The sequence below is a fragment of the Hemitrygon akajei genome, chromosome 13 (genome assembly GCF_048418815.1).
Source record: "Hemitrygon akajei chromosome 13, sHemAka1.3, whole genome shotgun sequence".
Taxonomy (NCBI): Eukaryota; Metazoa; Chordata; class Chondrichthyes; order Myliobatiformes; family Dasyatidae; genus Hemitrygon; species Hemitrygon akajei.
The window spans coordinates 53330514-53348304 of record NC_133136.1 but is presented as its reverse complement, the minus strand read 5'-3'; the positions used below and the strand labels follow the sequence as shown (position 1 = coordinate 53348304).

The 17791-nt window shown below is 38.9% G+C and overlaps 1 protein-coding gene across 2 annotated transcripts in view; it reads right to left on the bottom strand.

The window, feature by feature from the left end:
* The window catches only part of dlc1 (DLC1 Rho GTPase activating protein), a 459645-nt gene that overhangs the window by 436293 nt on the left and 5561 nt on the right, over positions 1 to 17791 (bottom strand). For both annotated transcript variants that reach the window (XM_073064603.1, XM_073064602.1), the window contains exons 2-3: positions 8658 to 8818; positions 39 to 1185 (exon numbers count right to left, since the gene is read on the bottom strand). In XM_073064603.1, the coding sequence (XP_072920704.1) occupies positions 39 to 1055 (1017 nt within the window). In that variant the 5' untranslated portion in view covers positions 1056 to 1185; positions 8658 to 8818. The remainder of the gene's footprint in view (positions 1 to 38; positions 1186 to 8657; positions 8819 to 17791) is intronic.

The following is a 17791-nucleotide window of genomic DNA, read 5'->3' as shown; positions in this document are numbered from 1 at the left end:
ATCAATGAGTCAAAATAAATTAGAAGTTAATTTCTTACCTTTCTCTTTCGAAGTTTTATGGGGTAATCCACAGAATTATAATTATTTGTATTTTCCTGTGAATTTAATATTTGGGGAATTTGCTTTGAAATATTTGTGCTAATATTCCCAATATCGGAACCATTCTGAGCTTGTCCAGCATTTAGACTGATTTGCTCCAGAAAGGATTGATCCAAAATTTCCCTCGAGCCTGACTGTGATTCAATAATACAATTCACAGGGATATCCTCTGTTGCTTGGTTGTCATCATCAGTGACACGGCAAGAATGAACCGATACTTCATCCGTAGCTTTAGATTCCTCCCCATCATATTCGTCTTTCAACACTTCATGTTTCCTACGCTGCTGTGCAATCACTGCAGTGTGGACAAGCTCTTCTGCTGGAATAATTGCATCAAAATCCTTACCCAGATCTTTTTTTGGTAAATTCCCCTGATCTAATAGTTCTAAAGATTCCAGGTGTTCAGAATCGTTTGCTTTCACATCACACTTTGTATCTTCCTCAGGAACTGAATCATAATTGGGATCAATATCTATTCCAAAATTCTCAGATGTCTTCTTGGTCACTTGTTCAATCTCTTCAAATGGTGAAATCTCAGCTGGAATTTGTTTGGACCCTGAGGTCTTTCCTTCTCCTGCACCATTATCATCCTCACAACTGAGGTCTGAGTTCTCATCAGATACGTGAACTAGAGTCTCTGTGCTTGCTTCTAATGGGAGGATGTATTCCTCACTCTCATGATTATCATTTTCATCCACTTCTCCTCTATGGCCACACAATTGCTTTGACTGAAGTCCAAACAGATCGGAATTTTGATAACATTCTGGTAAAGATATGCTGGAAAATCTTTCCTCATCTGTTTTTGAGACTTCATTACTTTCCATACTTGGTTTTAGATTATCAGCCACAAGTCCATGACAACAGTCTGCACAAGAATCAACAGAATCAATTGTAAAGCCTGGCCAATTGGTCACATGATCTTCCCAGCTTCTTTTCTTATTAGCTAAAGACGTCATTACAATCCAGTTACAGATTTTTCTAGACGTACTTCAGTCTGTGGCAAAAAAAATCAGGGAGATTCTTTGACTCCCTCCATGATAAAGAGAATTTGATGGTTTCTGTTCTTCAAAGCCATGTTAATAAAATCTGTATTGCAAAGAAAAGAATGGACTTAGATATTTGACAAAAAATGCATCTCACTGATAAAGCTCCATGCTGCTTGCCAGGATCTTTTTCATCATGGCAACGTGATAAACATTGCCGCTTCTAAAATTTGTGTATGAGAATCAAGACTTGCAACTCACAAGAAAAAAATGCTGATGCTTAAGTATTAAAAGTATGAAACAAACATTATTTTGAAAGCATTTACTGATCGTCTTGATGACAAAAGATACTGTCTTGATGTTTGTTTAAAAAATTATGTATCTATTGACCTTTAATTGGAGAGGATCACATCTATATATTTGTGAATTTTATTGCTATAGACTTTTCATTAAGAAATACATATGTGTAGAAATCATGAAGGACATAGAGTACATAAGGTGGATGGTCACAGTCTTTTTTCCAGTGTCAGGAAGTCTAAAACTAGAGAGTCTAGTTTTAATGTGGGAGAAGTAAGACTTAAAAGGAACCCTAGGGCAACTTTTTCAGGGTAGTGGACACAAGCTGCCAGAGGAAACTGCAGAGACAGGTATAAGTATAATGTATAAGAGACAAGGTAGACTACTTGGCCAGCATGGATGATTTGGGTTGAAGGACCTGTTTCCACACTGTAAAACTTTATGACTCTGTGACAAAATGTGTAGTTATTCTAATTTATTGTTTATTAGTTGGTGTTTGAAGAAGTATTATTTCCAACATTAATTCTTCATGGTAAATTTCCAGTTCATTGCAGTAATTATTTTAAAGGTAAACAATTGATTGTAATATCCATATTCTATATCTTGTCATTTCCCTTACAAGGTAACACCATTTAAATAAATTATTTGCATTCATTGACAATTAAAAACATTTTTCTTGAATTGTTTCTTTAAAAAGACAAAAATATCTATATACGTAAGCTTTAGTTAGTATCTGGTAGACCAGTAGATAGAAAAGTAAATTCTTAAAGTTGCTGCAATACCTCATTTAATTGCAAATCCCATTTCTGGGATGATTGTAGCTATTGAGGAGTTTACTGTGTTTAGTTTTAGAATGTGGCATCAACCAAAATGGCCTGAAATATTCAAGTAAATTTCAAACAACATTGAGATCCAAATGATTGAAAAACTGTGTTATTAATATTTGTGCATAAGTTTCATACAAATGTAGCACAGTTTGTTTCTACCCTTCAAAATTGCAATTTGAACATTTCGAGAGACATTTTTCATAACAACCATGATGTGAAGATAGACAAATCTTGGAGATAGATCATCATGCAGACAAGTCCTTGGAGAGCTTCTGTAAACAGCAGAAATCCATTCTTTCTCACCAAAAAGATGGAAACACCATTGCAGAAAATGGGATTGTTCATTATGATTATGGTGTTTTAATTACAAGGTAAGTTGGATATTCTGGATATTTGCATATGGGTTCTTATGACAAAGCAGTATCTTGTGTTTTGTGATTAGTAATGTATACGTCCACTTCAGAATATTTGCTTCAAACTCGAAGTTCTTGTTAAATTTTCTTCATTTAAACTAGCCTCTCTGTGGAAGTGCTGAATTGCTAATACTCAGTTTCTCAACTCCTAGGAGGTTCTTCTCCTCTCTCTCTTTAGCTATTTGAGAGACTATGCACTTTAACTAACCTAATGTCTAGCAGTTCAGCTTTGGAGATGAATGGATACCAGAACAGGATTTGCTCTGTTGCACTTCAATACTGAGTCACTTTAACTTCCAACTTCCATCATTTCATGGTGCTGTGCCTGTACTCACTGGAGTATAGAAGACTGAGGGAGGGATCTTATTGAAACCTGAAAAGCCTAGATAGAGTGGATATGGAGAGAATGTTTCCTATAATCGGTGAGTCTAGGAACAGGCGGCACGGCCTCAGAATACAAAGGCGTCCCTTTAGAAAAGAGCTGAAGAGGAATTTGTTCAGCCAATTTGTTTAGTTATTTTTACAGATGGCTGTGGGGGCCAGGTCACTGGGTATATTTAAAGTGGAGGTTGATTAGTCAGGGCATCAGAGGTTAAGGGAGATGGCAGGAGAATTGGGTTGAGAGGGTTAATAAATCAGCAATGATGGCATGGTGGAGCAGACCCAATGTGCTGAGTGGCCTAATTCTGCTCCTATGTCTTATGGTTTTCTTTACTATGACAAGTCTCCTGCAGATTATCTTCGAATGTTTTACAGTGTTAAAGACTTCACATGATTAAATTGTTGTTATTATATCTTAATGTGGAGAAGGGGAAGGCCTAACCTGACAAGCTCTTCAAGATCTTTGGAGAGCCCTGTGATGTGATGTACTTTTCCTTCTAAAATATATTTGATGGAATTTCACTTGCAATTTAAGTTTGAAATTTAGAAATACAGAGACTTCACTGTAATAATTTTTTTTAAAAAAATCTCAGAGTTTAAGAAAATTGAATATCTTCATGTAATTGTGTGAAGATGAGTGAAGTACTGTATCCTATTACCCGAGACCCTGGATGTCTCCAGTTTTCTCTTTTATTTAATAGTTATAGTACCTGCTGTATTCTGAAGCCATAGTTCCAGTATCGTGTTTTTCTTTGCTCTTTGTCACCTTCTTATTTTTAAATCTCCTCTAATCAAATCAGCTGTAATTAGCAAACCTTTACCACTCTGTCAACTGGATTGGTTGAGTTTATCTTCACTGGAGGGGAGGAGGCTGAGAAGTAACCTGATAGAAGCGTATACTTGGGGTAGGTGGCAAGAGTCTCTTTCTGAAATGACAGGGCTTCGATATAAGTGCAGACGCAGAAGGCTTAGAGGAGATGTGAGAGATTTTTTTCACACTGGGACCGGTTGGATCCATAGACAATGTGTAAGTAAAGGGGAGTGATATAGATAAGTATAATGGTCAGTATGGATATGCTTGATTGAAGGCTCAGTTTTTGTGCTGTTCAATTTCATGCCCACATTAACTGGCATCACCACCATTAGCAACATTTATCCCTCTTGCTCTCCTTTCTATCATAGACATTCCTTTCCAATAACATTCAGAAAGAACTGGGTGTCAAACATTGCTTCCTGTGCTTGCTATTCCTCACAGGTGGAGCCTGAAAAGCCAGGTAGAGTGTCACTGATGTTTCTGACCTCCACCTTTTGTTGTAACATAAGATATCTTTGATTCTGTAAAGGAGTGCTGCAAGAGTGCAGGAGTTCCAGGCTGCAGGAGTATGTGCTGAGGCTTGATGCAGTCAACACAAAGCTTCTGTGGGGAAGGACCCTTCCTCTACTGGACATTAAGGATGAGAAAGCCTCTCAAACAAAGGAAAGGTATATCACCATGGAAACCACATAACTGGCAATGACGCTAAGTTTTAAAAAAAAATTGTAAACAGTACTGAATTAATTGACCAAATGTCATGAAGGATGTTCTACTTTTCCTTCATGGGAAGGCTCTGGGTTACTCCTGCAGGAACACCAGCATTTCTATTTTATATTTGCTCTTACCTAGGCTAAATTTTTATCAGTAATCATTGACACGTGTTGATTGCTTCTTGCTTTATTGAAATTTGGCAAAACTGGGGAAGGGCCATTGTCAACTGTCAAGCCTGACTACTCCACTTCTTCCTCTGGATCTGAGAATCAAGGCTCTGAGCTGTTCTAAGGCCTTAAGTTACATAATCCCTATGTACACAGCCCTACCCAAGAAGGTCCTCGGGCAACTTTTGAGAGATGACAAAGTCCGATGAAGGACTTGGAAGGCTAAACAGGGAAAGTCATGCTCAGACTGCAAGTGACCACAAAGAGGAACGTAGTCAAGGGAGGAACTGAGGAGAAAAGCTGTGAAGGTGCTGCCTTGTGCCTCTGTCTAAAATATGAGAAGCTGGAGAGTATTGGACCTTTCAGCAAGGAAACGGGGCCTCTGAGTGCTGAATTCTCTTTAATAGAGTATAATAATGATGATAATTAAAAAGTTAACCCAACACATTATTTTAAAATAGCAGTAAAGAAGTAGAAATGCAGATATAGATTGAAGACGTTGTGGTTTGATGGGCAGCTTTAGAACTCATATGAGCAAATTCTTCACCAAGTTTCTGGAAAAAATAATGATTGTGAGATATTGCTACCTGCCCTTCATAATCTTTTTTCCTGATTAATTCCTATGTTGTGCTCATTTGTGCCAACTTGACAGAGCTGATTTGTAGTGTAAGCATATCATTAGGAACTTAGAGAAAACAGTCGTTTGAATAGCTCTCTTACAAAGAGCAAGCTGCTGATACCCCAGTGTGGAAGCTTGAGTCAAACTCAAATATTAGAAATGAAGATAGTACAGTAATTTGCAGTACAAAGTACTTTCTCAACACATTACTATTGTTATTATTTACTCTTGGTGTGCCAGTGATATAGACAAATCTTCATTTGATGTGCTACTTTGGCAATGTGACAGTGATTTATTTTTGAACTGTTGCATTTTTTGTGTGGGGGATATACAGTATAATGAGCTGACATAAATCTTCAATTGATTGCTTGATATCTTGGTCCCTTGGAAGTTCACTTTCAAGGTTTATAAGAGCAAACCACTTTGGGTTAAGGGTGATAGGTGTCATTCCCTGAAGGATGTAGGTCACTCACTTGGACTTCCACAAAATTGTTTTTTAGGTACTAACACAACTGATCAGATTAATTGAATTTAAGTTTGTGATTTCTTCTGATGGGAATGAATGCATGGTGTCTGTGGTGTTATTTCAGTCCCATAACCAACACATGTTGTTAACAGTACAAGAAATCACTGGTCACTTAAACTGGAAATGGATTTAATTACGGAATAACCATCTTATGGGCTTTAGATTTGATGCGGACAAACATAGAGATTCTTAATATTTGGATTCATGGAGTCAGTGATTAGAATTAAGTGTGTGAGACAATCCAAGAGCATCTGAGAGAGTAGCTATTGAGTGCAGGGATAAGTTTATGTAGGCACGTAGCTAATATAAGCAGTGATATTTAAAATGAATAAACATTCCTTTGAGAATTCAGTCCATGCCAACCCTTCCAAACAAACCGGTTTTCTGGCTGGTGTGCATGGCTAAATACCAGAGAGCTACTAAAAGTTTATTGTCTGAAAGGGAGAATGAAAAAAAAAGATAAATCCAAATAGTCATTCTTAATGGTAGAGTGCTCAGCCCAACTTCACTGGTGTTACATTGACTCTTGTTCCGTTTCCTGCTTCCTGTTCACATGGCTGATATTTCAAAATGATGGGATGCACAAGAAATTCAACCAATCCTGTGGGACTTGAATCGCTGCTGGTGGAGAGGGGGTGGGTGGAAAATGCCAGAACCATACAACTCACAGATCACGCATGTATGAATTCCATAAGGATTATGCAGCCTTTTGTTTGCCCAGCCAAGACAATTTGCATTGACCTTTTTCACGAAAAGGAGTGCCATGTTGAGTGGTGTGATTTATGAAGGCTTTTATTAATTTGGCATTCTACTTTGCTAAAGTATTGATTTCACTTGGTCCTCTGTTTTTTTCAGAATTTCTGCCTCAATTCTTTTTGGAAAATTGTGTTTCTACTTTCACATTATAGGATTTCTTTTTGCCAAAACAATTTTCTAGCACACAACTTTTCAGAACTTACTTTGTAGAAGTAATGTTTTTCTTGCTTCAAATCCCTAAACTCCCTAAACACAAAATATGCATTACATAGGGATGTGTGGAAGTATTTAGTGCCTGATACTGATTCCATTAAAAACAAATGCCTGAAAGTAAGGCAGATTCTCAGCTAGATAAGTACTTCTATATATAGGAACATACTCAGCAGTGTTTTTTTTAATTATTAAAGAAGTTAACTGCCATAAATTGAATTTAACTATGTTAAACACAGAAACCTCAGGAATTCTTACCCTTGACATCCTTGAGTAAGCCAATTTTAAAAGACTTGAACTATGCTTTTATAATGAAAAGTATCGTATGTTCATGCAGAAAGTTGGATAAATACTGTCTGAAGATCTATTTTGAGAACAGTAGCTATCAAATGATACAATAAATTGTGTTTTTTTTTAAGATAAAACTGATAGCGGTACAGCATTACTACCAGGAAATGCACAACAATCTTCCATTGTGTGGTGCCCCTGTTCTCAGCTTGCCAATGAGGATTACTACCAAGGAAAGATTGGCATCTCTTCCCAAGATAGAAGGAAATATAAATGGAGAGTCTCCATTGGTGTTTCTTACTGGCCTTCTTGACTGTCAGCCAAGAACAATATTTGATATTGTACTGGGACAAGCAAGCAGGGAGGCCTAGTCCCTGCATTGGCACATAATTGATCTGGCTAAAGGGTAGGAAGGAGTTGGAAGCAAATGTAGAAGAGGGAACACCAAAATAATGTAGATTCAGAAAGCAATAGCTGATTTTACAATATATTTGTAAGTTAACCATTGATCTTGAAGTCCTTAGGTGTTAGCAGCTTTAATTATGGATATTGCCTTTTTAATATTATGCCCACGTAGCATTGAATAGAACAAGTCAGTTCTGAATGAAATAATAATCTTTATTTCTTCTGTCAACATTCTTGTTCAGAGGTAATTCAACTTTTTGAACTGGGTAGGAAGATGGAATAATCGGGAATATTCTTCCCGCAGGATGAGACATACAAACTTTAATGCATATATGCCAGACTGGAATTTCTGAACTATTGTGAATTAAAAACATAAAAATTAAAAACGATTGATTTTTTAGCAGATGCCCAATAAATTTCCGAAGCGAATTTCAATGAATGTAGGGTTTTATATCTGCAGTTCAAAGTGTGTGGGAAGGATAAATTTGTGGCATAAAGTTACTCTTTCATTAGATGACAGATACACTTCTCACCCTTAGCCTGATCACAGTTACTGCTACAGTGGTAGAAGCTATGATGAGGCTATAGTTATAGAATTAGAGTGGAAACAGGCCCTTCAGCTTAATGAATGTAGAGGTGGGTAATGTATTTCAGAATGGAGCTCTACCATTATGATGTTAATGTTCAATCTTCGGTTGTTTGAAAGGCCATGTGCTCAAGAAAAATCATTTTGACAAATTACTCCATCTTATGACTTAAAGATCTTATCTACTCTGAGTTAGCAAATCTCAGCATGGGGAACAGTAGAGATATCAGAACTGACTTCGGGATCTCCAGGTTAAGAGGAACCAAAAAAAAATAGATACTTTTTTTTCTTCTGCTGATCAGTCAGGATATATATGAGAGCTCATTAACTGAGAAAAATATTGTGCACAGCTGTCAAAAGCTTTACAGATGTCCTACACTGTCGATCCATTCAGGGTACGAACAAGACAAATCTGCGGCTATTGGCAACTGTGTATCCTAGTGGGAACGACTGTTTTCAAGACCCGACGGCAAGGGAGAAAACAAAACAGATTCTCTCAAATAATGCAACTTAGTTTGTGGAAGAAGTTAATTTTACCCACCAACTCCTGGTACATAAGAAGCATCACGACTTACTGATTTTGAGATGATTAGTCCATATTAAGACAAGTCTTTTCAGAGCACAGGAAGGCTGCGATTGACCAGGGGCTGCAGGCTTCACAGCAGGGTACAGACAGGAGGTCTGACAGACAGATGCTTGAAAGGAAGACAGAGGTGTAGCCATGTACCATTATCTGCTGTAAAACAGAAGCCATAACGTACTTACAGATGTGGGATTCTAATACACTTAAATTGCTTAACATTATTCTGCAAGATTTTTTGTGGGTATACTTGCACATATGTTATCATTTTGCCTTTAACAGACCTCAAACATTTGATTGGCTTACGTACAAACTACCATTGCCTGGTACTTAACTCTCTAAACTCTGAATTTTTTTTTGAAATTCAGTCTTCTCTAACATCTTAAGTAATTATGTAAGACTTTTGATTACAAATATTTAAATCATAATTTAGAAAAATGCAAGGAGTCCTTGAATACCCTGGAGTTACACGTGGCTGTAAACTGACAAACTTCAGCATAAATTTCAAAACTAATCCAGGATTCATGGGGTCAAGTGCCATGGCAACATTTCTGCTTTCAGTTCAAGCTGGCACTCCAGCACAGCTTTTTGGGAGTTACTATTTGTAGATTAGGATCTCAGCCAAGCTCAGCTTCGGTTGTCATCAAAGATCCCATGGAAAATATAAAGACACATATGTGGGTCACCTGAGTCCTTCTGAATCCCTGAACAGGATTCCTCCCTTACTGCTGTTCCAAAGAATACTAGGAAACTGATGATTAACTCCACAGCTCTGTTCAGACCTAGCTGGTATAGAATGGTTGCACTGCCTGCTTTGACTGTAAGTTATTGCTCTCCAGGAGCAGTGTCCAACGTTTCAAGATAAATTGCTTCACTGAATACAAACGGAGATGTCTATTTTATACAGAACCTTCTAATGTGATTAAAATGTCTGAAAGTACTTCATTAGGAGAGTTGTGAAGGAAAAAAAATCAATGCTGAACCACATGGGATACCAAAGTAGATGACTGGAAGGTTGATCAAAACAGGTCCAAAGCGACTGCAAGGCGAGAGACTGAAGATTTCGGAATCTGGAGAGATAAACAATCTGCTGGAGGAACTCAGCAAGTCGAACAGCATCTATGGGGAGGGGTGAGAGAATTGTCAATGACTTTGATGATGTAGAGAGCTTCAACCCAAAAGCATTAGCAGTTTCTTTCCCTCCATGCATATTACATGACTGCTGAGTTCCGCCAGCAGACTGTCCGTTGCTCCGAGTTCTAAGGAATGTTTTAAAGGGGGCAAGGGAAGAGGAAGAGTGCTGACATGAAGAGAAATGATCGGATTTTGTGAAGAGAGGTTAGAGCTAAGAGCATGGCAGCCTGAAAGCTGACCATGTGGCATAATTGAAAGGCCAGAATTAGAGGAGCAGGTTTACTCGAAGATTATGGAGAAAGAGGGAACATACTTGCAAACTAACGGGCTGGTTACCTAGAACAGAGGTAGGTAGAAACTACTTCTCACGGGCAGTAGTGAATCTCTGGAATTTTCTATGTCTGAGGATTGTAGAGGCCAGGCCATTAGAAATTAAAGTAAAGACAGATAATTTTTTAGAAAGATCAGGAAATTGAGGACAATAGAAACCCAGCAGCAAAGAGGATTTGAAGCCACTGTAAATCAGCCATGACTATCTCAAAGGCAGGCTTGAGGGCTGAGTGGCCTACTCCCTTGTGCTTTGTGTGCATATGGGCATTTTAAAGACTGAGGCATTGTTTAACTGCAGAGATCTATGTAGAGCAATGATCACAGAGCAAGCAGGTGAAGGGGACGATATGTGTCTGGATTAGCAGAATTGTAATGGAAACATCAAATCCAGATTTATCAAATCCCAAAAGGTAGCAGACAAGCTGAAGCCGAGATAGAGTTGAGCAATAACACAGAGGTGGAAATGGGCTGGTGTGGATCCAAAACTTAAACCTACCTTGGAGTGGAGTTGAGTTGAAACACATACAAATCTTGTACTTCAGAAGTTCATTACTGGTTGTAAATTGATCATAGATCAAATATTACACCTATGAGCTTTGAAAATGATTTGATCAGCACACATCCTTCATGCACAAATCACATGTGTTGATTGAGCTTATGTTAAATCATTCTATGGTTATGAATAAACTCTTCTCGGGTTTCTATCCAGGTACAGATATTGATTTTAATTGATATATCGATGATTAAAATCTGCCATCTTCATCAGGAATGATGCCTAGGTACATCTAGTCTAATGGTATGTACTGTATACTCCTGTCATCTGTCCCTCCTGATTGGTTAGTCCTCAACTTATTTACAATCAAATTCCAGTTCTTGCTTAGAGTGAGACTTTCATTTTTGTTAAAATTGTTTTCTCTAACTTTACTTCAATGGGTTCCTTCATCAGGTGGTCTAAAAGCCATTGGTGTGGCACTGTACTTATGCATCTGGCCATACAGGGTGCACAGTGGAAACCCACATTAAGGACTATTGGAGGTGTATCTGTTCAGGTTACCTGGAGAAATTGGCGGTAGCAGAACACTGCACTCACAATGGCCATAGGATTGACTTTGACAGCACACAACTACTGTGCCGCACCAGTTGCTTTTGGGATCACCTGGTGAAGGAAGCCATTGAAATAAAACCAGAGCAATTCTTTTTAACAAAGATAAGAGTCTTGCTCTAAGTAAGAACTGGAATTTGATGTGACCAAGGCGGAACAGTGAAAACCTGATTGGTTGAGGACTTACCAATCAGAAGGAATGAATGATAGGGATATATATACCACTGGACTAGACATGCCCAGGCATCATTCCTAATGAAAATGGCAGAGTCTATCATCGAAATGTTGGCTAAAATTGATACCTGTACCCAGCTGGAAGTCTGACAAGAGTTTATTTATCATATATGCCCGGAAAGCACAAGATTCTTTTTCATTCTAAGCTTAATTTCAGTTGAGATTGACCTGGCCATGTCTGTGTGCAGTTCACAATAAAATTACATTTATTTTTCCACAGTTAGTTGCACATCTCGTAACATCACAATGTTCACTTCTCACTTGTTGGCATAATTTGGATTATAGATGAGCAGTTACAAAGAGCTGGTTAACACATTACACTAACATTGTTAATGGAACATTAATAGAATGGTCCCTTTTTTGACATGAATGTTTTGCATTCAGATCTGAAAATATCAGTTTTCAATAATCAGGACAACACTAGTTGTTAGAAACATAGAAAACCTACAACACAATACAGGCCCTTCAGCCCACAGAGTTGTGCCGAACATGTCCTTACCTTAGAACTACCTAGGCTTACCCTTAGTCCTCTATTTTTCTAAGCTCCTTGTATCCTTTCAGGAGTCTCTTAAAAGACCCTATTGTTTCTGCCTCCACCACCACCGCTGGCAGCCCATTCCACACTCTCACCACTCTCTGCGTTAAAAAAACTTGTCCCTGACATCTCCTCTGTACCTGCTTCCAAGCATCTTAAAACTATGCCCTCTCATGGTAGCCATTTCAGCCCTAGGAAAAAGCCTCTGACTATCCACATGATCAATGCTGCTCATTATCTTGTACACCTCCATCAGGTCACCTCTCATCCTCTGTCACTCTGAGGAGAAAAGGCCGAGTTCTCATAAGGCATGCTCCCCAATCCAGGCAACATTCTTGTAAGTTTCCTCTGCACCCTTTCTATAGTTTCCACATCCTTCCTGTAGTGAGGTGACCAGAACTGAGCACAGTACTCCAAGTGGGGTCTGACCAGGGTCCTATATAACTATAACATTACCTCTTGGCTCTTAAACTCAATCCCGTGAATGATGAAGGCCAATGCACCGTATGCCTTCTTAACCACAGAGCCAACCTGCTTAGCAATTTTGAGTGTCCTATGGACTCGGACCTCAAGATCCCTCTGATCTTCCACACTGCCAACAGTCTTGCCATTAAGGCTATATTCTCCTATCATATTTGAGCTACCAAAATGAACCATCTCACACTTATCTGGGTTGAACTCCATCTGCCACTCCTTAGCCCAGTTTTTCATCCTATCGATGTCAATGATTGAAACCTCTTTATACTGTGTACATCAGAGGTACAAGCTGTGCTGTTTACCTCTTTTCTAGTCACCTCACATTCACTGTGGGCTGGAGCCATACATGTTGAAGGACTCTATCATGGCAAATTAATGTGTGCAGGAGATGGGATCCTGATCATACATAAGATTGGAGTGCATCTCCCCAACTCCTATCCCATTGTTTGCCTCATCTCCATGGTAACCATTCTGGACCTGACCTGTAGCTGTCGTGGGGAGAATCATTTTAAGCTATGATGTGGTCGACATGGCTAAGGTGTGTCAGCTGAGAGATTTGCAAACAGTATCCCTTAAGAAACTCGCAGATCCCATTTTAGCATTTAATTCTGAATATACAGTCAACCACTATCGTGTTATATAAGGCCTGTTGTTAATTTCTCTTTGTTTTTGTTAATGGCCCTATGGGGCATGTGTTAGAAATTGAGTTCATATTTCAATATATATCACCATTTAATAGCATTTGCCACTATTAATCCAAAGCATTGATAACGTCTTTTCACATCCATATTAAACTTCCAAAAAACACTTCTTTAATTCTATCTTACAAAAGATTTTGGTATCAAAATGTTCTCTTTTTTATTTAGAGGTCAAGATGAAACAGAATGACTATTAAACAAAGTATGCTATTAAGAAGATAGTAATTTAGAGTCTTGAGAGGCTTTCCAAATCTATGCAGTCTGTGAAGCCATTTCATGTGGAGAGTATTCTGACAGGCTGCATCACTGTTTGGTATTGGGTGGGTGGCTACAGCACAGGATCAAAATAAACTATAGAAAGTTGTAAAATTATCTCCATCTTGGGCATTAGCCTCCATAGTATCCAAGATATCTTCAACGAGTGGTGCCTCAGAAAGGCGACGTTCATTATTAAGGACCCCCATCACCCAGAACATGCCCACTTCTCATTGTACAGAAGCCTGGAAGCACACACTCAATAATTTAGGAACAGTTTCTAAATAGACATTCTAATTCCTAAATAGACATTGAACCCATGAACACCACCTCACTTTTTAAGAATATATTATTTCTGTTCTTGCACTGTTTTTAATTTAATTACTTAATATAAATTTGCTGTAATTTATTTATTTATTTTTCTATATTTATCCTGTATTGCATTGTGCTGCTGCCGCTAAGTTAACAAATTTCACAACATATGCTGGTGACATTAAACCTGATTCTGAGCTCCTTAAAGTAATTGATCATTACTTTCATAGGTAACATCTGGCATGTGAGACAATATTAATTCCTATGTAAAGACCACTTTCCTTATTTCGGTTCAGATGATCAGAAGGGATTTGTTCTATCAATGTATCACATTCTCTGCAAAAGGAACAAGGATGAAATGTGAAACAAACATGCAGAAAAAAGAACATATTTAATGATTTGGGATGAAGGCACTTTCACAGAAGTGGGAAAGAGAGAGAAGAAGTTGGTTTTAAGTTCCAGGAGGAGGAATGGACAGGACAAAATTAATATCTGTGATAAGATGTTGCCATCAGGGTAAGCTGTAATTTAGGTCAACTGGTTAATGGGGGCAATTAATCAGAGATGGTCAATGAAGCAAAATAATTAACCAAGGCAGTGCTTATGTAACCTAAACTTGTGTCCATGCTGTATAATTCTGCTCTTCACCATTTATGGATTCCTTTAGAAAAATACAGCACAGTAACAGGCCTTTCTGTCCACAGTGTTGTGTCAAGCCAATTAAATTAGTAATCAAATGGCCAACTAAACTAATCTCTTCTGCTGGCACAATGTCCATAGCCTGCCATTTACTTCACATGAATGTTCCCATCTACAGTCTCTCAAAAGTCTCCAACGTATCTGCCTCTACACCTCCATAGGCAGCGCATTCCAGGCATCCACCAGCCTCTGTATGTCAAAAATTGCCTGTCACATCTTTGAAATTACTGCCTCTCAGCAGAATTGCTGTCCGGTATTAGACATTTCAAAACTGGGAGAAAAAGATACTGTTGGTCTTCTCTATCTATGCCTTTGACAATTTTATAAATCTCTATCAGATCTCTGCTCAGCCTCTGCCTTTCCACAGAAAACAACACAAGTTTGTCCAGCCTTTCACTGTAGCAGACACCATCTAATCCAAGAGCATCCTGGTAGACATTGTTTTCACCCTCTCAAAGCCTCAATCCCCTTCATATATTGGGGCACCAGAATTATGTGCAATACTCCAGAAGTGGCCAAACTAGAGTTTTATAATGGTACAATATAACTTTCTGACTTTTGAACTCAAAGCCTTGAATCTCACTCAACGTCAGCAAGACCAAGGAGCTGATTATTAACTTCAGGAGGAAGAAACAGGAGGTCCAATGAGCCAGTTCTCATCGGAGGATCAGAGTAAGACTAAGACAAAGTTCTAGAGTTCGAAATAAATTTATTCTCAAAGTACATATATGCCACCGTATACAACCCTAAGATCCGTTTTCTTGTGGATCAAAGAAACACAACAGAATCAATGAAAGACTGCACCCAACAGGATGGACAAATAACCAATGTACCAATACAAAATAAAAAGGTAATAATAATGAATAAGTAATAACTATCGAGAACGTGAGATGAAGAGCCCTTGAAAATGAGTCCATAGGTTGTGGGAACAGCTCAGTGATGGGTCAAGCTTTTTTTTTTAAACTTACAGAGATCCCCTCTGGTTCAAGAGCCTGATGGTTGAGGGGTAATAACTGTTCCTGAACCTGGTGGTGTGGGTCCCAAGGCTCCTGTACTTTCTTCCTGATGGCATCAATGAAAAGGGAACGTGGCCTGGATGTCGGGGTCCTTGATGATGGATGCTGCTTTCCTGCAACAGTGTTTCATGTAGATGTGCTTAATGGTGGGTTTTGATTTACCCGTAATGGACTGGTCCATATCACTACGTTTTGTAGGCTTTTCCATTCAAAATCATTGGTATTTCCATACCATGCTGTGATGCAACCAGTCATTACTCTTTCCACCACACACCTAAAGAAGTTTGTCATTTTAGATGACATGTCAAATCTTTGCAAACTTCTAAGAAAGTGAGATACTCTTGTGATTTCTTCATAATGGCACTTACATGCCGAGCCCAGGACAGATCCTCTGAAATGATAGCACCTTTTCTCACGGCTCTTTAGAATCTGCCTTTCTAGTATCCTGGTCGTCTTCATTGATGAATGTGTTTAGGTTGGACGACATGAGAGGCGAGAAGATAGCCATGGTTCTCCGGAATCGAACATTCTTGGGCATACTCGCCTGACTCCCTTGGACCTGGTTTGGTGAAGCCCGATATTTGAAGGTTACTTCTTTCTGCCTCATAGTCATCTTCATGAGTGTTCTTGGACCCAAGGAACATTGCACAGACGTGTCGATTTTAGGGCTAACCTGCACTCCGATGGCTTTGGTGTTGGCTTTTCTCATTCTTGGAGTTAAGTTTGGGTTTACCTGAGACAATATGGCTTTGAGCTGAGCGCGTTGATAGTTGTCAAAATACTCGATAGGGTCCGCATAGTTGTTTAGGTAATGTCTTTGCCTCCAATTACAACTTTTTGGTCGATAACTCAAATATTGATAAGAGTAAGGATTATATGGCGAGTACTTATAATCAAACACCTCTTCACTGTCCACTGAGGATTGGCTCATGGACCTCTGGTTTCCTCCCTGAAGTCAATAATCAGCTCCTTGGTGAGATGTTGTTGCCATAGTACCTCTCAGCCAGTGTTTCAATCTCCCTCCTATATGCTGATTTGTCATTACCTTTGATTTGCCAATGACAGTGGTGTCATTAGCATTCTTAAGTATGGTATTGAAACTGTGCTACGCCTCACAGTCGTAATTATAAAATGAATAGAGCAGGGCGTTAAGCTTACAGCCTTGTAGTGCACCTGTGCTGACGGAGATTGTGTGGAAGATAGCACTGAGGATGATCATATTCAATGCTGAGTTGTAGCTGATAAAGAGCATCATGATATATGCATCTTTGCTGTCCAGATTTTCCAGGGTTAAGTGAAGAGCCAATGAAACGGTATCTGATGTGGACCTGTGTAATGGTAAGTAAATTGGAGCAATCCAAGTTGCATCTGAGGGAGGAATTGATATGATTCTTCATCAACCTCTCAAAGAACTTCATTACTGTGGATGTAAGTGCTACTGGATGATACTCATTGAGACAAGTTACCACATTCTTCTTAAACACCAACGAACATGCCATTTGCCTTCTTAACTACCTATCAATCTGTGTAGTCACTTTCAGGTAGCAATGAACTTGAATTCTAAGATCATTTGTACATTGACACTGTTAAGGGTCTTATGAATGTATTGTCTCTTTACATTTGACCTACTAAAGTAAAGCACTTCACATTTGGCTGGGTTAAACTCCATCTGCAATTTCTCCTCCCATGTCTGCAACTGATCTATATCTGGCTGTATTCTAATCGTCTATGCCTTCCCCAGCACCACCAATCTTTGTATCATCTGCAAACTTAGTAATTCACCCATCCACATTTTCATCCAGGTCATTTGCATACACCACAAACAGCAGAGGTGCCAGTACAGATCCCTGCAGAACAGCATTAATCACAGACCTCCAGTGGAATAAGTCTGCTTAACTACTACCCTCTGTCATCTATGGGCAAGTCAGTTCTGAATCCATGCAGCCAATTCTCCACGGATACCATTCATCTTAATCTTCTGAATGAGCTTTCTATGTGGGACCTTGTCAAACACCTTCTAAAAATCAATGTAATCAATTTCCACGGCTCTACCTTCATCAATTACCCTCATCACCTCTTCAAAAATCTCAATCAAGACACAACTTGCCCTGCAAAATGCCATGCTGGCCCTCCCAAATAAGGCCATGGTTTTCCAAATGCTCATAAGTCCCATCCATAAGAATTCCCTTGAGTAACTTCCCTGCCATTATTGTAAGACTCTGGTTTACCGGATTATCCCTGGTTCCCCTCCTGAATAATGGAACAACATTAGCTACTCATCAGTCCTCCAGGACTTCCCTGTGCCTAGAGAGGACAGAGAGATATTGGTTAAGGCAC